At 36.1% G+C, this 19017-nt stretch overlaps 2 protein-coding genes across 2 annotated transcripts; one reads left to right on the forward strand and one right to left on the reverse strand.

Moving 5' to 3' along the window:
• Nucleotides 1-9943: 9943 nt before the first annotated feature.
• Nucleotides 9944-16580, forward strand: LOC147762122 (uncharacterized). Its single transcript, XM_087010657.1, has 13 exons — nt 9944-9990; nt 10753-10965; nt 11119-11172; nt 11443-11526; nt 11677-11781; nt 12117-12417; nt 12673-12955; nt 13281-13517; nt 13684-13760; nt 13947-14051; nt 14429-14649; nt 14827-14991; nt 15133-16580. The coding sequence occupies exons 1-13, from the start codon at nt 9944-9946 to the stop codon at nt 15386-15388; spliced, it is 2148 nt and encodes a 715-aa protein (XP_086866783.1). The 3' UTR covers nt 15389-16580.
• On the reverse strand, nt 15084-18681 carry LOC106159919 (uncharacterized). Its single transcript, XM_087012065.1, has 3 exons — nt 16890-18681; nt 16300-16536; nt 15084-16065 (listed from the first exon to the last, which is right to left on the reverse strand). Exons 1-3 carry the CDS (start codon nt 17238-17240, stop codon nt 15802-15804), a joined length of 852 nt encoding a protein of 283 aa, XP_086868191.1. The 5' UTR covers nt 17241-18681; the 3' UTR covers nt 15084-15801.
• Nucleotides 18682-19017: the final 336 nt, after the last annotated feature.

Raw genomic sequence — 19017 nt, forward strand, 5'->3', positions numbered from 1 at the left:
AAATAATACAACTTTCAAAATTGGCATAAAATTGTGTTTAGTTTTTTAAAATCAATTTTGAAGTTCTTTGAGCTTTTTTAATACTAAATTCTCTATCTCTCTTACCACACAATCCCAAAAACAAGCTCTCTCTCTCTCTCTCTCTTTCTCTCTCTCTCTCTCTCTAACTAACTGACACACACACACACACACACAAACTTTTTCTATCTTTCTCACAAACACACACACACACTCACACACACACATTCACACAGAGACAGAAACACACAAAGACATCATTGAGACTTAATGAAAACTTCAGCTTCACTGTAAGGTGCTGCCGCCAAGTGGATAAAGGAAGCACTACATTGTAAAATGCAGCAATGGGAAGAGCATCCCCAAGCAGTAAAGTATCATATTTTGAAATATAAAAATATGTAACAAACCAAAGGAAAATTGATTTCTATAATTCATTCAAATAAATTGTTCACACAATAGCACAGAATTCAAACGATTGCGAATGTGCGAAAAGTGCACCGTTTGAAAGAAACAAGTTGGTGAAATTGATAAAGCCTGCCGGTGTTAAGCCACTGGTTGATTTGATTTAATTTGCCCTCTGGTGTTGTTTTGAAAATAGATATTACAAACATTCTATTGATTTTATGTTTTAAAAAGTAAATCCATTGGAATTTCTTTAGAATAACAGGGATCTTAATTCATGGGTCAAAATCTGGTAGGGCCATGTTGGCCCACTTGGTTAAAAAAATTTGGGCCATTTTTAAAAAATGTGTAACACAGTGATCAAAATATATGATACATACAGTGACAATAAAGACATAGACAGTGATCAGAATACATACAGACACATCCAATATCTCAACAGACAATGCAAAGTCATCAAGATGTATACATGAAAATTTGTTTATACCAGCGAACCCTCGCCCCCCAACTCCAAACAGATAACATTGACCCTTGTCACCTTGAACATATCAAAAACTGATTTGGATCTCAATGACCCATTTACAAATGATAATTTCCCAGTAACAACATATAGTGGCGATGGTCACAATGGGATTGAAAAGAATCACCAGTGTAGCAATATCGTTGTTGCACTGACCTTTGCTGATATTGTGGGGTTGTAGAACGAGATGGTGAACAGAGGAATTCAACTGTCCTCAGTGTGATGATAATCCAGGAAACACGCCTTCATTTCTACTGAAAACAGATACTAAATCATCAATAAAAAAAAAATACATATATATATATATATGTAGACATATACGCTAGTTACAACACATACATCTCTCTAACTCACACGCACACACACACGAACCCTTCTCTCTTTCTCACACACACATTCACACAGACAAAGAAACACACCAAGACATCAATGAGATTTAATGAAGACTTCAGCTCCACTGTAAGGTGCTGCCACCAAGTGGATAAAGCAAGCACTTATATATTATACATACAGTGACAATAAAGACATAGACAGTGATCAGAATACATACAGACACTTCAATATCTCAACAGACAATGCAAAGTCATCAAGATGTATACATGAAATTTTGTTTATATTAAGAGTTTTGCCCAGCGAACCCTCGCCCCCCCCAACACCAAACAGATAACATACCCTTGTCACGTTGAACATATCAAAAACTGATTTGGATCTCAATTACCCATTTACAAATGATAATTTCCCAGTTACAACATATAGTGCCGATGGTCACAATGGGATTGAAAAAAATTACCAGTGTAGCAATATCGTTGTTGCACTGACCTTTGCTGATATTGTGGGGTTGTAGAACAAGATGGTGAACAGAGGAATTCAACTGTCCTCAGTGTGATGATAATCCAGGAAACACACCTTCATCTCTACTGAAAGCAGATGATAAATCATCAATAAAAAAAAATATATATATATATAGACAATGCTAAGGCATCAGAATGTATACATAAAATTTTGTCTATATCAAGGTTTTTGCTAAGCGCACAACTCTCTCCCACCCCCACCCAAATATCAACAGTTCACATTAACCCTTTATTGTCACTTTGAGCATATCTAAGACCCATTCCCATAGATATTTAGATCGATCTATCCCCCTGGGGAGTCTCAGCTCAACAGGCTTAAATGTTTGTCCCACCCACTAAAAGCTGTAAGGGGGTAATTAACTATGGTGCGCGCTCGGCTGACTGCAATTGAGCATGAACCCCCAGGGAGTTAGGTCGATCTAAATCTAAATTTCTGGATCAATCTAAATCTCTGGGAATGCACTCTCAAACTGAGTATGCATGATATAATGGCACAATATTAAAGATATAAAGAGATTTTTCCCCTGATCATGTGTGTGTTATGTAATTTTTTATTATTTTTAAAATACTGGATAAGCTGAACACTCCTTTGTTTTAACAAAATGTCAAATTTTTCTGTTTTTGTATTCTAAAAATAATACAACTTTCAAAATTGGCATAAAATTGTGTTTAGTTTTTTAAAATCAATTTTGAAGTTCTTTGAGCTTTTTTAATACTAAATTCTCTATCTCTCTTACCACACAATCCCAAAAACAAGCTCTCTCTCTCTCTCTCTCTCTAACTAACTGACACACACACACACACACACACACACACACACACAAACTTTTTCTATCTTTCTCACAAACACACACACACACTCACACACACACATTCACACAGAGACAGAAACACACAAAGACATCATTGAGACTTAATGAAAACTTCAGCTTCACTGTAAGGTGCTGCCGCCAAGTGGATAAAGGAAGCACTACATTGTAAAATGCAGCAATGGGAAGAGCATCCCCAAGCAGTAAAGTATCATATTTTGAAATATAAAAATATGTAACAAACCAAAGGAAAATTGATTTCTATAATTCATTCAAATAAATTGTTCACACAATAGCACAGGATTCAAACGATTGCGAATGCGCGAAAAGTGCACCGTTTGAAAGAAACAAGTTGGTGAAATTGATAAAGCCTGCCGGTGTTAAGCCACTGGTTGATTTGATTTAATTTGCCCTCTGGTGTTGTTTTGAAAATAGATATTACAAACATTCTATTGATTTTATGTTTTAAAAAGTAAATCCATTGGAATTTCTTTAGAATAACAGGGATCTTAATTCATGGGTCAAAATCTGGTAGGGCCATTTTGGCCCACTTGGTTAAAAAAATTTGGGCCATTTTTAAAAAATGTGTAACACAGTGATCAAAATATATGATACATACAGTGACAATAAAGACATAGACAGTGATCAGAATACATACAGACACATCCAATATCTCAACAGACAATGCAAAGTCATCAAGATGTATACATGAAAATTTGTTTATACCAGCGAACCCTCGCCCACCAATTCTCCAAACAGATAACATTGACCCTTGTCACCTTGAACATATCAAAAACTGATCTGGATCTCAATGACCCATTTACAAATGATAATTTCCCAGTAACAACATATAGTGACGATGGTCACAATGGGATTGAATAGAATCACCAGTGTAGCAATATCATTGTTGCACTGACCTTTGCTGATACTGTGTGGTTGTAGAAAGAGATGGTGAACAGAGGAATTCAACTGTCCTCAGTGTGATGATAATCCAGGAAACACGCCTTCATTTCTACTGAAAACAGATACTAAATCATCAATAAAAAAAAAATACATATATATATAAATATACAGGTATGTAGACATATACGCTAGTTACAACACATACATGTCTCTAACTCACACGCACACACACACGAACCCTTCTCTCTTTCTCACACACACATTCACACAGAGAAAGAAACACACCAAGACATCAATGAGATTTAATGAAGACTTCAGCTCCACTGTAAGGTGCTGCCACCAAGTGGATAAAGCAAGCACTTATATATTATACATACAGTGACAATAAAGACATAGACAGTGATCAGAATACATACAGACACATTCAATATCTCAACAGACAATGCAAAGTCATCAAGATGTATACATGAAATTTTGTTTATATTAAGAGTTTTGCCCAGCGAACCCTCGCCCCCCCCCCCCCCCCCCCAACTCCAAACAGATAACATTAACCCTTGTCACGTTGAACATATCAAAAACTGATTTGGATCTCAATTACCCATTTACAAATGATAATTTCCCAGTTACAACATATAGTGCCGATGGTCACAATGGGATTGAAAAAAATCACCAGTGTAGCAATATCGTTGTTGCACTGACCTTTGCTGATATTGTGGGGTTGTAGAACAAGATGGTGAACAGAGGAATTCAACTGTCCTCAGTGTGATGATAATCCAGGAAACACACCTTCATCTCTACTGAAAACAGATGATAAATCATCAATAAAAAAAAAAATATATATATATATACAATGCTAAGGCATCAGAATGTATACATAAAATTTTGTCTATATCAAGGTTTTTGCTAAGCGCACAACTCTCTCCCACCCCCACCCAAATATCAACAGTTCACATTAACCCTTTATTGTCACCTTGAGCATATCTAAGACCCATTCCCATAGATATTTAGATCGATCTATCCCCCTGGGGAGTCTCAGCTTAACAGGCTTAAATGTCTGTCCCACCCACTAAAAGCTGTAAGGGGGTAATTAACTATGGTGCGCGCTCGGCTGACTGCAATTTAGCATGAACCCCCAGGGAGTTAGGTCGATCTAAATCTAAATAACTGGATCAATCTAAATCTCTGGGAATGCACTCTCAAACTGAGTATGCATGATATAATGGCACAATATTAAAGATATAAAGAGATTTTTCCTCTGATCATGTGTGTTATGTAATTTTTTATTATTTTTAAAATACTGGATAAGCTGAACACTCCTTTGTTTTAACAAAATGTCAAATTTTTCTGTTTTTGTATTCTAAAAATAATACAACTTTCAAAATTGGCATAAAATTGTGTTTAGTTTTTTAAAATCAATTTTGAAGTTCTTTGAGCTTTTTTAATACTAAATTCTCTATCTCTCTTACCACACAATCCCAAAAACAAGCTCTCTCTCTCTCTCTCTCTCTCTCTCTCTCACTAACTGACACACACACACACACACAAACTTTTTCTATCTTTCTCACAAACACACACACACACTCACACACACACATTTACACAGAGACAGAAACACACAAAGACATCATTGAGACTTAATGAAAACTTCAGCTTCACTGTAAGGTGCCGCCGCCAAGTGGATAAAGGAAGCACTACATTGTAAAATGCAGCAATGGGAAGAGCATCCCCAAGCAGTAAAGTATCATATTTTGAAATATAAAAATATGTAACAAACCAAAGGAAAATTGATTTCTATAATTCATTCAAATAAATTGTTCACACAATAGCACAGGATTCAAACGATTGCGAATGTGCGAAAAGTGCACCGTTTGAAAGAAACAAGTTGGTGAAATTGATAAAGCCTGCCGGTGTTAAGCCACTGGTTGATTTGATTTAATTTGCCCTCTGGTGTTGTTTTGAAAATAGATATTACAAACATTCTATTGATTTTATGTTTTAAAAAGTAAATCCATTGGAATTTCTTTAGAATAACAGGGATCTTAATTCATGGGTCAAAATCTGGTAGGGCCATGTTGGCCCACTTGGTTAAAAAAATTTGGGCCATTTTTAAAAAATGTGTAACACAGTGATCAAAATATATGATACATACAGTGACAATAAAGACATAGACAGTGATCAGAATACATACAGACACATCCAATATCTCAACAGACAATGCAAAGTCATCAAGATGTATACATGAAAATTTGTTTATACCAGCGAACCCTCGCCCCCCAACTCCAAACAGATAACATTGACCCTTGTCACCTTGAACATATCAAAAACTGATTTGGATCTCAATGACCCATTTACAAATGATAATTTCCCAGTAACAACATATAGTGGCGATGGTCACAATGGGATTGAAAAGAATCACCAGTGTAGCAATATCGTTGTTGCACTGACCTTTGCTGATATTGTGGGGTTGTAGAACGAGATGGTGAACAGAGGAATTCAACTGTCCTCAGTGTGATGATAATCCAGGAAACACGCCTTCATTTCTACTGAAAACAGATACTAAATCATCAATAAAAAAAAAAAATACATATATATATATATATGTAGACATATACGCTAGTTACAACACATACATCTCTCTAACTCACACGCACACACACACGAACCCTTCTCTCTTTCTCACACACACATTCACACAGAGAAAGAAACACACCAAGACATCAATGAGATTTAATGAAGACTTCAGCTCCACCATTAACCCTTGTCACGTTGAACATATCAAAAACTGATTTGGATCTCAATTACCCATTTACAAATGATAATTTCCCAGTTACAACATATAGTGCCGATGGTCACAATGGGATTGAAAAAAATTACCAGTGTAGCAATATCGTTGTTGCACTGACCTTTGCTGATATTGTGGGGTTGTAGAACAAGATGGTGAACAGAGGAATTCAACTGTCCTCAGTGTGATGATAATCCAGGAAACACACCTTCACCTCTACTGAAAGCAGATGATAAATCATCAATAAAAAAAAATATATATATATATAGACAATGCTAAGGCATCAGAATGTATACATAAAATTTTGTCTATATCAAGGTTTTTGCTAAGCGCACAACTCTCTCCCACCCCCACCCAAATATCAACAGTTCACATTAACCCTTTATTGTCACTTTGAGCATATCTAAGACCCATTCCCATAGATATTTAGATCGATCTATCCCCCTGGGGAGTCTCAGCTCAACAGGCTTAAATGTTTGTCCCACCCACTAAAAGCTGTAAGGGGGTAATTAACTATGGTGCGCGCTCGGCTGACTGCAATTGAGCATGAACCCCCAGGGAGTTAGGTCGATCTAAATCTAAATTTCTGGATCAATCTAAATCTCTGGGAATGCACTCTCAAACTGAGTATGCATGATATAATGGCACAATATTAAAGATATAAAGAGATTTTTCCCCTGATCATGTGTGTGTTATGTAATTTTTTATTATTTTTAAAATACTGGATAAGCTGAACACTCCTTTGTTTTAACAAAATGTCAAATTTTTCTGTTTTTGTATTCTAAAAATAATACAACTTTCAAAATTGGCATAAAATTGTGTTTAGTTTTTTAAAATCAATTTTGAAGTTCTTTGAGCTTTTTTAATACTAAATTCTCTATCTCTCTTACCACACAATCCCAAAAACAAGCTCTCTCTCTCTCTCTCTCTCTCTCTCTCTCTCTAACTAACTGACACACACACACACACACACACACACACAAACTTTTTCTATCTTTCTCACAAACACACACACACACTCACACACACACACATTCACACAGAGACAGAAACACACAAAGACATCATTGAGACTTAATGAAAACTTCAGCTTCACTGTAAGGTGCTGCCGCCAAGTGGATAAAGGAAGCACTACATTGTAAAATGCAGCAATGGGAAGAGCATCCCCAAGCAGTAAAGTATCATATTTTGAAATATAAAAATATGTAACAAACCAAAGGAAAATTGATTTCTATAATTCATTCAAATAAATTGTTCACACAATAGCACAGGATTCAAACGATTGCGAATGTGCGAAAAGTGCACCGTTTGAAAGAAACAAGTTGGTGAAATTGATAAAGCCTGCCGGTGTTAAGCCACTGGTTGATTTGATTTAATTTGCCCTCTGGTGTTGTTTTGAAAATAGATATTACAAACATTCTATTGATTTTATGTTTTAAAAAGTAAATCCATTGGAATTTCTTTAGAATAACAGGGATCTTAATTCATGGGTCAAAATCTGGTAGGGCCATTTTGGCCCACTTGGTTAAAAAAATTTGGGCCATTTTTAAAAAATGTGTAACACAGTGATCAAAATATATGATACATACAGTGACAATAAAGACATAGACAGTGATCAGAATACATACAGACACATCCAATATCTCAACAGACAATGCAAAGTCATCAAGATGTATACATGAAAATTTGTTTATACCAGCGAACCCTCGCCCACCAATTCTCCAAACAGATAACATTGACCCTTGTCACCTTGAACATATCAAAAACTGATTTGGATCTCAATGACCCATTTACAAATGATAATTTCCCAGTAACAACATATAGTGGCGATGGTCACAATGGGATTGAATAGAATCACCAGTGTAGCAATATCATTGTTGCACTGACCTTTGCTGATACTGTGTGGTTGTAGAAAGAGATGGTGAACAGAGGAATTCAACTGTCCTCAGTGTGATGATAATCCAGGAAACACGCCTTCATTTCTACTGAAAACAGATACTAAATCATCAATAAAAAAAAAATACATATATATATATATGTAGACATATACGCTAGTTACAACACATACATCTCTCTAACTCACGCACACACACACGAACCCTTCTCTCTTTCTCACACACACATTCACACAGAGAAAGAAACACACCAAGACATCAATGAGATTTAATGAAGACTTCAGCTCCACTGTAAGGTGCTGCCACCAAGTGGATAAAGCAAGCACTTATATATTATACATACAGTGACAATAAAGACATAGACAGTGATCAGAATACATACAGACACATTCAATATCTCAACAGACAATGCAAAGTCATCAAGATGTATACATGAAATTTTGTTTATATTAAGAGTTTTGCCCAGCGAACCCTCGCCCCCCCCCAACTCCAAACAGATAACATTAACCCTTGTCACTTTGAACATAACTAACTGACACACACACACACACACACACACACACACAAACTTTTTCTATCTTTCTCACAAACACACACACACACACACACACACATTCACACAGAGACAGAAACACACAAAGACATCACTGAGACTAGCTGAAGACTTCAGCTCTACTGTAAGGTGCTGCCGCCAAGTAGATAAAGGAATCACTACATTGTAAAATGCAGCAATGGGAAGAGCATCCCCAAGCAGTAAAGTATCACATATTGAAATATAAAAATATGTAACAAACCAAAGGAAAGTTGATTTCTATAATTCATTCAAATAAATTGTTCACACAATAGCACAGGATTCAAACGATTGCCCATGTGCGAAAAGTGCATTGTTTGAAATAAACAAGTTGGTGAAATTGATAAAGCCTGCCGGTGTTTAGCCACTGGTTGATTTGATTTAATTTGCCCTCTGGTGTTGTTTTGAAAATTTATATTACAAACATTCTATTGATTTTATGTTTTAAAAAGTAAATCCATTGGAATTTCCTTAGAATAACAGGGATCTTTATTCCTGGGTCAAAATCTGGTAGGGCCATTTTGGCCCACTTGGTCAAAAAAATTGGGCCATTTTTAAAAAATGTGTAACACAGTGATCAAAATATAATATTTCATTATAATAAACACATACAGTGACAATAAAGACATAGACAGTGATCAGAATACATACAGACACATTCAATATCTCAACAGACAATGCAAAGTCATCAAGATGTATACATGAAATTTATATCAAGAGTTTTGCCAAGCGAACCCTCGCCCCCCAATTCCAAACAGTTAACATTAAAGATGCATACAAACCGAGTGGGAATCCCCACTAACGCATATAAACCACTTCTACTAGCTGCTAATACGACGCAAGTAATGCCGACATGCCAAAGGATTAACCTCATTAATCTCTCGTTCGGCTAAAAAATAGCTGTAAACCTGCAGTTTTCTTAAATTTATGGTTGTAAGTTTAACCTATTTTTCCGACCTCCTGTTCGTAAAAGTCCGCTGAATGACGTAGTAATGTATGACGTATTGCTGATTTGCATACCCATCAAAACAAATATGGCGGACGAGGCGGGAGGGAGAAAGAGGAGAGCGAGGAGAAACTTGTTAACTTTATCTGAAAAAAGAGAAGAAAGCAGGCTTCAGCTCTGAAGATCGCAAAAAGCAGAGTGTACATTGGAGTGGAAATAGAGAGATGGAAAGAATTGAAAGGCAAAATGGAAGCAAAGACGGACGAAGCGGTAGCCACGTTTCTGCTAGATCGGTAAGTCGTATTTGTCGGCTTTGTTTATGATGTAAATTGGTATCAAGACCACCGAGTAATTTATCTGGTACACAAATTTCATACGAATATGCTTTCTGTCTTAATAGAATGAGAGAGAAATAGTTCTACCGTCTAGGGCAACCGATGTGTACAAGTAGTCGTAGTAATACTAGATGACACGTGCAACGCTTTGTTCTCATAAAACCATACGTAGCAGAATCTTATAGATTGCATTCAGTGTTTTACAACGAATGAGAAATCAGGGTGAGGAGAAGAGGAAGAGCTTGCATTTTAATTGACTGTAACACGGCTGACATAGAAATAGTAATCCCAAACAATATTTAAATTCCCTGCTTGACAGAGTTCTCATGTGAATTCTAGAGATCTCATCTAATGCATCATATGTATGTCAACATATACCACAAACCACTGACATTAATATATGAATCATATGTCATAAAAGCCACATAATATATATCCTGTAAGCAAATAAATGTCAGCGTTTATTACAAATAAAAATATGTTGATATTTGTGATCAGAGAGAGCAAATTAGCTTTGCCCACATGCTTAGAATTGCACATTTTCCAACATTTGAATGCATTTGCATTCCAATTTCTGACAATGAAATGTTATAAAAAGGTCTAGTAACTGCTTTTATTATGGAAACATAATATGTATGAATTACTTTTTAAAGAAAATTTTTAAAGGATAATAATTTTGGGAAAAAATAATAAAGCATTGGCAAATATATATTGTTTTAGGTATGACCTCTCTCAAGCTGCAGTATCTGAGGATCCTGCTGTACCATCTACATCTGGTTTCTCACAGGAGAAGCAGATGCTTTTGGGTCCAGTCGCCACAGCTGTACCATCAACCTGGGCCAAAACATCTACACCAGACATGAAGATGAAAGGCAAACACATGGTGGAGAAAACACCGTCAGCCTCAGAAATATCATCTTGTGAATCAGAGCCGTAAGTTTATCCTTATAAAATATTCTAATTTCAAAATTATGTCTGGCCCTCATAATTATTGTTATAACTCAATCAATGTTGTCCATCCAATGTTGTTCATCTGATTTTTTTTCTTTAATACATTCAAGTTTCATTTTCCTAATTTTTTTTTAGAATGATGGTGTCAAGATTGGAGCACCTTTCAAAAGAAGCTGGATCAGATAAAGAGTAGGTTTACATCAAATGAAGTCTTCCTGTTATCAAAGAAAATAATCAGAGCTTTTTAAACTACACTTTAAATGTGTTTCCTTCCGTGAATCCAGACAAACCCCCTTTCTGCCAATTTTAATTGGTCTTTTTTTCACTTATATAGCTAAATATTAGAACGACCATATAATTCCTGCTTTGTCTCATTGGTTAATCCTAGATAATTTGTAATTTAGGATATAGGTGCTTATTTCATTGCTGTTTCATATGATGTTTAAAAATCCATTACAGGAAAAGTGAAGGAAAAGCTCAAGCCTCTGGCATCCGTGCACATAAACCTACTGAGCTGTCTGATTCCTTCTGTGATCCCTTCAAGTGAGTTTTTTTTTAATCTTGTGAAGAGAGAGGTGTAGAATCCTACAATATTTACACATTAGAAATCATTAATTTGTGTTGATTGATAGTGACATATACTGAATGATGATTTGTCTCATTTTTGCTAATTGCAACACCTTATAATTGCAGTTTGTCAATAGACATTCATGTGGAGAATCCTGAAATTGAAGTTAGTGGTGATGATGAAGAGGAGGACCCAGATTACGACCCAGCTATTGACATTTATGCTGTATTGTAAGTATTTTTTATGTATTTTTCAAGTAAAAGATTACAATGCCAAATAAATGATAGAAATACAGTTCGAAAGATTTATGTCATGCAATTGCCTAATGGGCTCAGGTATTGCACTAAATGTTTACAGGAAAAATGTCCCACTTTTTTATTCTTATTTCTTTGTAAATTTGCGCAATTCACCAAGCATCTCCTCAATTACCATGAAAGTGTGTATATAAAAATTGAATGTTAGTATTATCATTAAAGATGCTTGACTAATGTCATTCATTCTCATTTTAGTAAAAAGATGTAAGTACATTGTTTAATATAATGATTTATAACATTTACACAATCAGACCTGATGGCGTAGTCCAGATAGCACCTGATGTATCCTTTGAGGAGATGGATTTTGGGTTTGAGATCCCAGGAGGTGATGGAATTATAGAGAATGAAGAGGACACTGCACCATCTCCACCAGGAATCAGGCGTATTGAAAGTGACGAGGACTGTGAAGATATAGTCAATGCAACAAAATGTTTTGTCTTCGTGGAACAGTTGATGCAACTGGCTAGAATATACATTCCAAATTGTGCATCTTGTAAGAAACCCACAGAGATAAAGGAATCTTACGTTGGTTCAGCCTTATACCTCAAGTGGGTATGTATTTACCATAAATTTGAAAGTCACCCTGTTTTTAACATGTGCATTTTATGACTGTTGTTCATGTAGGAATGTTCCTTGTAGGCTGCTATGAAAATATATCAGCAAAATTTAAGTTCTTTAGCCCTGCATAATGATTCTCTACACATTAACCACTCTAGTACGTCTATTTCTATGGAAGTTGGAGCAACCATTGTGCACATTATTTTGTTATTATGGACCAGCAGAAATGAAAGTGTAATTTATTTATAGGTATGTGACTCTGGGCACTTAAGTGGTCAGTGGTGCACACAGCCGCATCTCAACCGCAGACTTCACAGCGGAGATTTTTTAATGTCGGCAGCCATACTGACCTCCGGCAACAATTTTAGCAAGATGTCTATGTGGGCTGACATGCTGAATGTTAGATTCACGTCTGCTGATCAATTCATGAAGATCAGCAGAACATACATCATCCCAACTATTGACAAGCACTGGGAGGAACACCAGAAACAGGTGTTGAATGAAATGAAAGAAAAAGATGTAGTTGTTTTAGGTAGGTACAGATTTTATATGCATGGTAGCAAAAACAAATGTTCTGATAACATTGGCTGTATAATGATTGTTAGTCTTTTAGATGAGTTCAGGCATTGCATTTCTCATATAATCATAAATCAGCAAAGACTAAAGTTTATTTTAGTATACACTTATAGAAATTATGAATCATAATAAAAAGAATGTTTTTGTGCAAATGAAACAATTTTTATTAAATATATTATTGAATACTATAACGATCTAAGTGGCAATGAAATGAATGTTTTAATTTATGATTTTTTATTGAATTGTGTTATCTGCATATGCGTTATAATCTTGTTTTGTAGGTGATGGCAGAAACGATACGCCAGGTCACAGTGCTCAATACTGCACGTACACACTTATGGACAATGACACAAAAAAAATTCTCACGGTCCATACGTTAGATAAAAGAATGACGGACCGTAAATCAGCAAACATGGAAAAGGCTGGGTTTATTGCCGCCATGAGAGAGTTACAAGCCAAAGAAATAAAGATTGTAGAGGCTGTTACTGATGCCCATATTGGGATAGGTGCAGTAATGAGTAAGCACTTTTTCACTAACACTTGTCACTGAAATTTTGATCTGTATATATTCTGCGTTCACAAAATTTAGTATTAAATTATTCATGCGAAGGGTAGTATTTTTTTTGTCCTCTTACACATTTGGTTACATGACTTTATTTTGACATTGTTCAATTTTATTTTCAGAAAGTGAATATCCCGGCATTAAACACTCACATGATATTTGGCATGTGGCAAAGAATCTGGGAAAAAAACTGGTCAAGGTATGTCAAAAGTACACGCACCTGTGTTGGATTTCTAACATGGTCAACATGTAAATTGAGTAATGTTATATTTATGAATAACTATCCAAGAAATTATCCCTCTCTTCTTGCTCAATTATAATCGAAAGTAATGTAAATGCCTATACCTAATAAGGTGCACCCATGCATTTGTGTTTCTTGTAATAGGTCGCTCAGAAGAAGGGTAATGGTGTTCTCCTGAAGTGGTGTAGGGATATTGTTAACCATTTCTGGTTTTCTTGCAAAAAGGCTGAAAGCTATCCATCATTTGTGGTGAGTAATGTTAGGTTACTTTCATGTCAGTTTTGCTCATGTCATTTTCCCATTAGTAAATTATATTGATGTTTTGAGATCAATTATTCAGATGGAAGTTGCATTGAAGCGAAATCATTTTTTTTCTTTTCAAAAAGGTTTTATTCTAACATTTGTATGTTGCAATGTAGTTTTTAAGACGCGCTTGTAAGTGTATGTTATAAAATATAATCTCTGTGCATGTCTGTTGCACTAAATCCCCATGAATCTGGTGTTCTGCCTATGACTGCCAAAACTAAAGAATCAGGTTATTTTAAATCTTAAATTTTTGTAATATCAATGCATTGTTTTTCTATTGTGTTCACTGAGTAATTGTAAGTTTAAATTGCTTGTTATAGAGTATCTGGAGAAGTGTGCTTAACCACATCACAAACCAACACGAGTGGATTTTGTCTTACGGAGGAGTGAACCATTGCCTCCATGAGCCACTTACAGAAGACGAAGTAAGGGACAAGGAGTGGCTTTCCCCTTCAGAACATGCCCATGTGTTGAAAGACTTGGCTTCAGTTGTCCTAGATAAAAGGCTTCTGAAGAATGTTGGGTATTATCTCAATTTTAGGTAAGCAATCCACATAGGGCACGGGAAAGTAGAAGCTTATGATAATTTTTGTAAAATTGGTTTGAGTCAAAGGATATCAAATGTCATAAGCACTATAATGCACCCGTTATATATTTTATATATGTATTACAGCTTCAGTTAATGGTAGACTATAAATTATCTTTGCTTCCCTTTTAGGAGTACAGCAGAGTTGGAGGGTTTCCACCAACATCTACTAATGTATTGTGCCAAGCGCTTTGCTTACACACCACCCGTGTACAGGGCACGCAACAGGTTGGCTGCACTGGACCATAACTTAAATTTGGATAGGCCAGTGGAGGTGAATAGAAATGGAGAAGTAAGGTAAGAAAATTGATTTGCTGTAGACATCTCAAGGCAATATTTCATTAAAAAGACTTGATTTTTTATGCAAATCTAGAAAAAAATGAATGCAGTTTTATTTACAATCTTGACACATTTATTGGAGTTCATATTTCTTTCAAGGTACCACAGAGTGTACAATAAAAAAAGTGGACGCTGGACAGTGCACCCAGTCAAGTCCAGGAAACAGTATGGATACATCAAGGCTCTGCATTCTGACGCTGTCAAAATGAGGATTCAGGATCCCATTGGAATGCAGAAGACAGTTTTAGAAGAAAATGACCCCAGGCGCATTTCCAAAGTCCTTGCACCCATTCAGCCTCCTCCAACTCAGCAGCTGGTGCTGGAGAAGAAGTCCAGATTTACTGTCAATGAGTAAAAGGTTCTAAGACCTTTTTCAACTGAGAACAAATGACACAAACACAAGGAGATCTTGAGCAAAATGTTCATAAGTTTGGCACTGGAATCATATAACAGTAATTGTGTAGCACAAGCTGTATGTTTTCCTTATTCTTAGCTTACCACCGCCTCACATCATTCAGAGGAGAACCTTTCAGCAGTTAAAATAGTGAATCTGAAGAGGTGATTTGGTTGTGACTGAACAAACATAACACACAATATGTTTATGAGATGTGTGGGTCTATCACATTAAAAACTTTAAAAAAAACTGTGCTAAATAATTACTAAGAATTGAGGGAGTTCTAACTAGCTTGTGCTAAATAATTACTATTAATTGACAAGAGTTCTAACTAGCTTGTGCTAAATGATTACTACTAATTGACGGAGTTCTAGCTAGCCAATCCTGTTAGGAATAAACCCCCTATAATGTCCATAGGCATCTGGAAATTTGTCTCTAATTGCCCACACAGAGCAGGATGGGATTACTCTCCTGTTGCCAGCCCCTAGATGACCGTGGACCCACAGCGTAAATTGTCTATACGCTTGATATCTGTTAGCTTTTGTGTTGTTTTCTTCATCGTCTAGAGCCAGAACATCCCTTCTGTAAAGTCTTGCAAGGTTCAATACCCCCTCATCTAAGTTGAGAACAGAGAAGTCCTGTAAAATACAAGAACATTACATTACTTAACTGGTAGATGTGATGATAAGGTTTGCAACTGTATGTAAGCATATGTACACCACTGAAAACGAGTATGTTCAAGTCACAAGTGGTTTAAGTCAACTCAGCAAATTGTATTTAGTCTGTCTCACTTAATTTGAAAAAAAACTTGTCAAATATGCCTTAAAGTAATGTTTATTTTGAATAAAATATTTTGCTGAAATTTCACTTACTGGTAATAATGTAATGCAGTTTTCCTTTCCACAACACTGTTTTTCAATGTCTGTTGGCATCTCTCTACATTTCTGGCACACACACCAGGATGGTGATGCCACATCAGGCTGTGGATGGTATCCACCTGGCTGTGGCACTGGAGGCTGTAACAGGTCAAATACAAGACTGGGATGCTTCTCAGCCATAGACAAACATATGTCCCTTAACTGGGCAACATCCATTTTAGAAATAGCATTCTGAAAAATAAGCAGTAGATTTAAAAATAAATAGTTTATGCAAATCTGCCTTGCCAAATGTCTTATTCATTCTTGATTTTCCTTAAGATCATCAACATACAGTAATTCCCTAGTGCTCAAAACTTTTGGATAGTATTGGATTGCAATCTATGTCATTAATGAGTTCTTCTCAACTATAGCAGGGATTTTAGAGAGGTGTGTTATTCAGAGACAAATCAGATGATGTTTTCATTGCAGATTACCCTGCCTTTTTGCCAAATTACAAATAAATAAATACATAAATAATTTTAAAAAACAGTTTAGCAGAACATATACCTAATACAAATTACCAAAATTGAATAACCTTCTCTTACCCTCATTGTTTCTTGTCTTTTCAAAAGATTTTCCGCAGCAACTTCTGCCACCTGGTCCCTCGATGATCTCTGTGAAGATCTGCTTCTACTAGATAGCCTGCTAACTCCTCTTCCTCTTCTACCTCTTCCACCCCTTTCTCTACCACCTCTGCTTCTACCTCTTCGCCATCTACCTGTACTTGGTCTTACAGCTTCCTCAGTACTCTCTGCACTACTACTAGTACTACTTGATCTAAAACCTGGCAAAATTTCACTTTCCTGAAAAAAAGTCCAATAATGATTCAAATAGTAGGTTAACAAAGAATGTACGGTTATGAGAAAATACACGTACTTTTGTACATAAATCTGCATTTTGCCCTTAATCCAAAATAATAATAATAATCATAATAAATGGTGAGAGAACACTGCTGAATTCAACTTCAGCACGATATTATATAATGTACTATGTTACAACTACATGTAATTGTGGTACTTAGCGTGCGATGGTACGTTACCCGAGGGATATACATATATATCAGAGCAGAATCTACTCGTTTTTCACAGAAAAACACCCCTCAAGCCCCCAAAATGCGTATATCGCCACGCTCACATAACATCTCTTGATATTTAATTCTTACATGTATTCTTCCGTAAACTTCGCAGCCATTTACTTGTAGAACCCAAAACACATTTCTATCGATAAATTGCAGAAACACAAGCTCTTGTGTGTGAATGTTTCTGAGAAGACCTACCAGACTTTAGACAATAATGCTGGCTACTAAACTACTGATTTACAACGATCAAACGTCTACGCATTAAACGTATTCGTGAACAAAACAACGGAGAAAAACATTGTACTCACCGCCATGCTTGCCTTTATTTTCGTTTACCTAATATGGAACTAGTTGCGCGCGCATCAACTCCATCTATGGACATAGCTGCGCGCGCTTATTTAAATAAGCCTTTACGGAAACTGCCGAGAGTTATTAATAGCATAGAGAAAAATGCAGAAAAAAGCTGTTTAAATGCTATTTTCCGGAAATATTAAGCGTTATATCTCTAACACCCCATTCTCATAGATTAGATCGACCTACATTGGATCGACCTAACTCCCTGGGGATTCACGCTAAATAGCTGTCAGCCGGGCGGACACGAAAGTTAATTACCCCTTAAAGCTTGTAGTAGGCGGGGACGGACACTTAAGAGGGATTATCTGACAGTAATCTAGTGAGACTCCCCGCGGTGATAGATCGATCTAAAAGTTGTGAGAACAGAGCCTAAGATATGCTATATGGAACTATGTGGTGGCATTTGGACGGGATTTATGGCACAAAATTTGGCTTAGTATGCATCTTTAACCCTTGTAACCTTGAACATATCAAAAACTGATTTGGATCTCAATGACCCATTTACAAATGATAATTTCTCAGTTACAACATATAGTGGCGATGGTCACAATGGGATTGATTAGAATCACCATATTGTAGCAATATCGTTGTTGCACTGACCTTTGCTGATACTGTGTGGTTGTAGAACGAGATGGTGAACAGAGGAATTCAACTGTCCTCAGTGTAATGATAATCCAGGAAACACGCCTTCATTTCTACTGAAAACAGTTAATAAATCATCAATAAAAAAATACATATTTATATATATGTAGACATATACGGTAGTTACAACACAGACATCTCTCTAACTCACACGCACACACAAACCCTTCTCTCTTTCTCTCACACACACACACATTCACACAGAGAAAGAAACACACCAAGACATCATTGAGACTTAATGAAGACTTCAGCTTCACTGTAAGGTGCTGCCACCAAGTGGATAAAGAAAGCACTACATTGTAAAATGCAGCAATGGGAAGAGCATCCCCAAGCAGTAAAGTATCATATCTTGAAAAAGAAAATATGTAACAAACCAAAGGAAAATGAAGAAATTGATTTCAATAATTTATTCAAATAAATTGTTCACACAATAGCTCAGGATTCAAACGACTGCGCATGTGCAAAAAGTGCACTGTTTGAAATAAACAAGTTGGTGAAATTGACAAAGCCTGTCGGTGTTTAGCCACTGGTTGATTTGATTTAATTTGCCCTCAGGTGTTGTTTTGAAAATTTATATTACAATTTTACAAACATTCTAT

This window comes from Lingula anatina, chromosome 4 (genome assembly GCF_051362555.1).
Source record: "Lingula anatina isolate TDL-2025a chromosome 4, LinAna3.0, whole genome shotgun sequence".
In the NCBI taxonomy this organism is placed as follows: domain Eukaryota; kingdom Metazoa; phylum Brachiopoda; class Lingulata; order Lingulida; family Lingulidae; genus Lingula; species Lingula anatina.